At 38.4% G+C, this 7,131-nt stretch overlaps 1 protein-coding gene across 3 annotated transcripts in view; it reads right to left on the bottom strand.

Moving 5' to 3' along the window:
• Positions 1–840: 840 nt before the first annotated feature.
• dennd1b (DENN/MADD domain containing 1B) overlaps positions 841–7,131 on the bottom strand; it is a 106,993-nt gene continuing 100,702 nt past the window's right edge. For all 3 annotated transcript variants that reach the window (XM_023269876.3, XM_035947978.2, XM_023269878.3), the window contains one exon: positions 841–6,001. In XM_023269876.3, the coding sequence (XP_023125644.2) occupies positions 5,135–6,001 (867 nt within the window). In that variant the 3' untranslated portion in view covers positions 841–5,134. The remainder of the gene's footprint in view (positions 6,002–7,131) is intronic.

Below are 7,131 nucleotides of genomic sequence, written 5' to 3'. Positions count from 1 at the left end.
AAATCTAAAAAAATACACTGAATTGTGAATTGTTCAGCTTTTTTCCTTTTTAAAAAGTGAATAACCAAAAATACCTTTTTTTTCTTTCGTTTTTTTTTTTTTTTAAAGCAAATACATATTTTTTGGACACAAAATTTCATGAATATTTCCTTTTTATTTAATACATAAAACTGTTCCATCAAGTTTATTGCTGTATATATTTCTAAAATTACATACAATTGGTAAAAATAGCCTTGGTTCTGTAATTCTACATAGATTTGTCTGGTACATTAGTACATTATTTTCACAACAAAAGCATTGAATGAATCTATTTTCATATCTATAAGCACTGGTTATCTGTTAAAAGCATTTTTTATCATTATATCTATCCATCCATCTATATTATAGATATATTTTATGATATAATTTCATTGTTTCCACACACATAAATATCTTTCTTTTAAAAAAAAGTCCCCTTCCCCAAAAATACACGATATAATTAAAATACACATTCTAGCCTTGAGTTTATGTGGTGCAAAATTAAGGCTAGAATGTTTATTTTAATTATGGAAAATAACTATCTTCATGAGATGGTTATATTCTGTTTTCTTTTTTTTGTTGTCTGCATTCATTCTCATTGTTTAACTCCACAAAAGAGGTGTCAACATTGTATGAGATTGATGCATATTTTAGTCTTGCAGCCAAATATTTTAATATTTAGTGCATGTGTGTGACCATCACCAGCACTCCCTGAAAGCTAAGCAGTTAGTTTTCAGTATTTCTTGGCATCCAGCTGCAGGAACATTACTGTTGATTCTACGTTAGTACAGCGTTTTCATAGGAACGGAGTCCAGAGATGCATAAGCATGAAACAGTATAATTTATTTTCAGTTCACAGTGCATACATTGTGTGCAGTTGTACCAAGTTACTCATCAATAGCACATTAGATTGACCTCAGTTGTTTAAGACAGTTGTTTCCTCTGTAATGAGAACATGCAAGTGTGCACAGTATCAGAAAATCAGTAAATGTCATACCAAAGAGTTAATCATCATTACAATACTCAAACAAGAGACTGAGAAAAAGATGCTCACTGTAACATTCAGCGTACTGATCCTGACACAGAGAAAGTCTGTTTTCAGGGGAAGTGATGTTTCTGTCTTTGTAAAGCAGAACCTGTGTTTTTATTTCATACCTCAGTAAAAGCTGCTACATAATCTGCCGCCTCCCTCTCACTACGAATTTGCAATTTCAGGACAGTTATATTAACTATATATTTACTGATAACTTTACACTCTATTGTAAGCAGAGTATCGGTATCCTTAGCTTTCATGAGCCTGCAGACATTGAAATGCAAATCCCCTTACAATTATTTCTTCTTTGTTGTATATCATTAGTGTGAAAGGAAACCAGAGTTACTAAAGCTTTTCAAATCGTCCTCAACAGCAGCTGGCTGTTCAAGTATTTCTCCCCACAATCTTCTACGATTAGATTTACAGTAGCTAGAAACAAAACTGAACAAAAAAGAAATGTTTTTCTTTTCCTACATAAAATGTATTGCAGATACATTTAACTCCACAATACTCAAAGCAAGGCAGAGCGAGTGTACCGATGTTAATGTAAACCATTCTCAATTTGATGGAAGAGCCAAATACTGAAATTATGTTAATACCAAAACAAAACCAACTAAATCATAGCACAAACAGGTACATACATGCAGATACAACAGTTGTACCATGTAGAGCAAGCGTTAGTCTCTGGGTATTTTGATTAGAAGTTGTCAAATGCTTCTGAACATAAATGGCTACATGGGGACATTTGTTAATATTCTCTTTTGTTCTTTTCAAAAATAAAATCTAACACATTCAAATATTAGGTGTCTTTTTTTTTTTTACAACATATAACACCAATCATATATTATCCATGTAAAATATACTCAAGCCAGCAAAAATACACGTCTATTCAATTGAAAATAATTTGTCATCATTATGAAATCAACTAGAGAAACTCCTCTGAGAGATTTTTTAAATACAGTTAGCTCAGAGTAAGTGTTCGAAGTTTAAAATAAAAAAGAAAGGAAAGCAAAAAAGAATAAAAAGAGCACAAACTATACAAGCAATCACCTAACAGTACAATCAAAGGAAGTACCTAATTTACAAAAACAAACCCAGAGATCCTGTCTTAAAGCAGGAAGAACCCACAGACCACCGCAGCAAAGAAAAACACTGAACCATCCAGCTGAGCAGCAGCCCAAACTCACAACCAAACAGCTACAACAACAATGCGAGTTTCTGAGGTCCAAGCAGGGCTTTTGCATCTGTTCATCAAATAAACTCCACTATGATCAGAGTGTTTCTTACTGCGGTGAAAAGTGGTCTGAAAACATTGCATACACCTCCATCCTATAATACTGGACTGTGCTGTGATCATACTGGGTGGTACTCTAACTGTATAAGGCACGCCATACACTCCATCATTACACACCTCAGCACCTCACACACATTATAATAGTCTTTTATTTATTTACTCTCATAGGGACACATGAGGCTCGCTTACATCAGAAAGTCATCTGTGTTTTTATTGAGTAGAATCCTGAATTATAGTTAGTAATTACTGGTAAAGAAAACTGACCTTTTTGAGGATTTTAAATATTTGCATAGTACAAAAGGTTTTTTTTTAAAGTGTTTACAATGAATAAGGCCAGTGCAGAGATTGTTCTGGAGTCAGGTTTTTTTCCTTTCTTTTTGGAATTACTAGGACTGATTTTCGGGCTTTTAGAAGCATGCCAAAGACTTTATGAGCAAATCGTTAACGCAGAGCAGCACTCAAAAAGTGGAGAAATAGCTGCTATTAAACTGCCACACCGACTGGCGTCTGGCATAAATCATAAGAACAACGAACCATAAATGTAATAATCCCAACACAAGCACAAGAAAAAAAGCGTTCCCCTTTTCTCCGGGTTTGTGGCGACGCAGAGAATGATGGGAAGCCACAATCTCTGGACGCAGCGTTTCTCTCCACAGGAGAGTCTGTTATAGAAATACTTTAGACTCTGCACATTACATCCCTGTAGCGACTCTGAGGGGAACTATATTGCTTCATTACAGTACAATCATCAACCACTGCATCATATTACAGTGTGCGACTCTAACCCAGACGGACAGATTGCATTTCCTCATGTGAGACAGAAAGAAACGAAGACAGATGAAAAGATAACGAGTTCTATGATAATCTGATCTTTTGGATCCTGTGGAAAACCCAAAACCAACAATGATTTTATCAGCAGTGAGTTCATCCTTCTTAATAATCTACAGCTGAAACAAACACACTATTTATTCCTGATATTTGTGGTCCATTTTAAAAGTTTCGTGGGAACAAACAGCTGCCACTCTGAGGCTGGGAGCCACAAACCGGCGAGGGAAGTCAGAAACCACTGAGAGATGGAATAATGGGAATAAATCACTGTTAGGTTTGGGTCCTTCCATGGGATTTGTTGATCATAAAAATGTGGAGTATTGCCAGCCATATCCTTTAAAGTTCACCTTTTCCAACTCCATGCCAAACCTCATGAGCTCGGCCATAACTGGCCCCAGTTTTTAAGGTGGACAGTGAGAGTTAGACGTGCTGAAAGTAGCAAAAAGCAGAGAATTTGATTTGATGAGACAACGGGAGGAAAAGAGTGGCGATGGTGGAAAAAGTGAAAGTAAAGGACGTGAGGCATGGACATGGGCTTTTACAGGTCATCTATTTTAAATTTTGACTGTACTTGCATCTTTATAGAGTGATGCAGATCCTGAGGAAGAGGAGGGAGACAGAGGAAGAGGGGTTCCTACATCCTATTACCTGGAATGCAATTAAAACAGCAGCTTAAAGCTCGTCATATATATATTAACTATTCTACTGATCCAGAGAAATACAGTGTGGTTTAGGAACTATGAACTGCTGCTGGATCTGACCGTATCAGTGACTCCGATTACAAAGTACCTGCTGCCGTATCTATCGATTAAGACATCAGAGTATCAAAATTAAATCACATACAATTAAGGTATAGTGACTAAAAAACATCGTATAACACAACATGTAATTAGTTTCAAAGGCCCGAGTGGATTGTCTGTCTGAACAATCCGGTCTTAATGTTTCTGATCAGAACATTTTAGTACCAAGTAGTAATAAGTGAGTAATATTTGTTAATTCACGAGTGCAAACTGATTATGTGAAATGTTTAAAACACCGAGTTAAAGAGCGACATGATGGTTAGTTGAGGAGATATCGTCCCTTCTTAATCAAGACAACGACTCAAACTTTTCTAAATTCCTTTCAGGCAAAGATGAAAAACTCCTCCACTGCCCGCCGCCTACTTATTTACCCAAAATGTAATTCATGCATCTTTTTGGGGGGTTCTGTAATGTGAATATATAATAAAATGAAAAATACAACATATGAAAATAGAAATGTTGTTCAGAAATTTAGAAGATTACAGACAGAAAGACTGAACTGAGTTCAAAACTCACTGCAAAAATGTCTTTCTTGTCAAGTAATTTGTTGTGAGAAAATTGAAATAATAAAACAAGTGAAATATGAATAAAGACTGTAATATGGCCTCTGATTGTGGTTATTGAGCACCACAATCACAGTTCACAAGACAATTCACTTGTTTTTAAAAAATGATGCTGTCATTTCAGCAGAATAACTAATTTACCTCAGCTACGGGCTGAGGAAAAGCACTTAAAAATGTCTAAATGCCTCAAAAATGATTATTTAAGTTTGTTTCCATTTTAAACCAAAATCTTTTAAGCCCCATTTTTTTCCTGATTTTAGGTAAATTACTTTATGTATGATAATTCCGATGTATTTTTCAAGAAAATTCTCCAAACGAGCCGTCTTTCTCACTTATTACATATAAGATCTTTAATCTAGAAACGTGGATATCGATGATAAATGGAGAACACCACAACGCATCATTTCATCCCCTTTTGTTCTCTGTTCTGAAACCATTTGTTAGTGGTGGCCTGCATTTGATTTGTTCAAAAGTTTATCTCATATCTGAGTTTTGAGATTAAAAAAAAAAAAAAAATGTCAGAACGGATCATGTTCTCTGAGACAGTTGTAATAGGAGATTTTATGGCATTTTACAGACACTGAATCCTTGACGCCACTTAGGACTCATCTGTAGCTTTTCCCTGGACCTGGTGGTGACTGTTGTTGCAGTGAACCTGTGAGAGCTGCAGGCTGGTGTGCAGAACTGGGCCGAGGCAACACATGGACTCGATCTCCTCGAGGAGGCCTTGATCCTGCACCACAGCTGCCCCTGAGCCTTTACCCTGACCCATACACAGGCCAAGTCCAAGGAGCCCGTCCTTGGACACGTCTTTCTCCCACTGGACCTGCATAGTTGACCGGCTGTTCCTCGACGGGCTCCTCTGACCCTCATGCTGACCCTTGCTGCCCTGCCTCTGGAGGGCCTTTTCCTGGTAGTTCCTCACCGTCTCCTTGGACAGCACCTTCCTCCTCAGGATGCTGGTGGAGGCAGTCTGGTTCTGAACCTGGCAAGGCTCAGAGCCGGCCTGAGGGTCTGAGATGGTCCGTGACCGGCCGGCTGGTAGAGGAGAATAGTTAGGGTGAAAAACAGGGGAACTGTAGGTGTGTGACAGAGTGGGCGACGGCGGCATGGGGGTGACTCTATGGGACATCGAGGGCGAGTAGGAGAAGCGGTTTTCTGGTTGTCGCCCTGGAGGTGGAGGATGAGGGTCTGGGCCTGACTTGGAGGGTGACGATTGATGCGGGTGTGACTTGGAGACATCAGCGTCCTGTGAAGGGGGCATAGCTGTGATGGTGGGAACGGCAGGAACTGTCGCCGGTGTTTTCGACACCTTCAGGCTGCTCTTGCTGGGCTGTCGGCGGGGGGACGGTGGAAGGTGTTTTCCGTGGACCGCGCTGTCATCCTGACCCATGTTCCACCCGCCCTGATCCCCACCGCTGCTCGCATCTGCAGGTTTAGAATCACTGCTGGGTGGAGGCTTTGCCTGGCAAGACAGGAATGAGGAAATACAATAAGTACCACAGACATCTTTATGAAGAGATGTCTTAAAATATCGGCCGTCTTTGGAGCAGGTTGGCACAAGAACCAATGGGTAAACTTTGCTAAAGGTCAACATATGAAACAAATTAAATCCCTGGTCCTTCAGAGCAAAAAAAATCCAGGGTGTAAACCCTCCTTGTGCTTTGTTATGGCTAACCTAGCAACATGTCAGCAGTCAAATGACTCTTACTCTACTTAAAGGTGGAGTTTATGATTCTGGGGAAAGATATTTATGTGCCAGATTTACTGTTTCTCCCGCTGCTCCCATTCTCTCACAAATTTAGACAAATTCATATGTGCACAGGACATGGTGTGTTCTAGTGTTTTAGGATCAGTCCAAGACACTTCATTACCCGAACATGATAATCTATTATCAGGATAAACAGCTAGCAGATCCAGAGAAAGTATTTGGTAGTGGATTAGAGTCATATACTCCACCTTTAATGGGAGAACAGTCTATAAAATGCTTACTTGATTTTATGTCTTTGTTCTTCATTGGTTATGATGCATTCATAAGTTACTGACGTTCTACAGTAGATGGAGACCTTTGAAGTCAGAGAGGTCAGCTTCAAACCAGAGTTGAATGAATGAAGCTGTTCAAAGCCCTTTGTAAATTTTTCACATCTTATTCTTCCTTTAAAAATGTATTCATGCTATACATCCACATTTGTAGAAGTGAGACTTTCAGGCAGACTTTAGTAGAATAATAGAAAAGCTGTTCACACACAGCAGTGAACACTGTGAATTGGGATTATTTAAATAAAAAGCTCACAATTTCTTTCCTTAGATTTTTAGGTGATTATTAATCTGTGCTCATCTCTTCTAAATACATGACTGTATCCTCTAATAGTTTTTATGTTAGATGTGTCTATTACAAATGACTGGTCCTTCCAAACATTTGGGCTGAATGAATAAATAGTTTCAAATCAAAATCACAACCTAAAAAATGCAATTAGCAAACCGTAACGCCTGCAGTTTAATCTATATTTGTCATGTGTCTGACGCAGAGTTAAATTTGTCATGTCTATGTTTTTACAAATTCATGGTGACCTCGATGTAGGACAGTCACATTTT

The sequence above is a fragment of the Amphiprion ocellaris genome, chromosome 2 (assembly GCF_022539595.1).
Source record: "Amphiprion ocellaris isolate individual 3 ecotype Okinawa chromosome 2, ASM2253959v1, whole genome shotgun sequence".
NCBI classification, from domain to species: domain Eukaryota; kingdom Metazoa; phylum Chordata; class Actinopteri; family Pomacentridae; genus Amphiprion; species Amphiprion ocellaris.
Note: the sequence above shows the minus strand (reverse complement) of the source record. Positions and strands in the feature narration are given on the sequence as shown.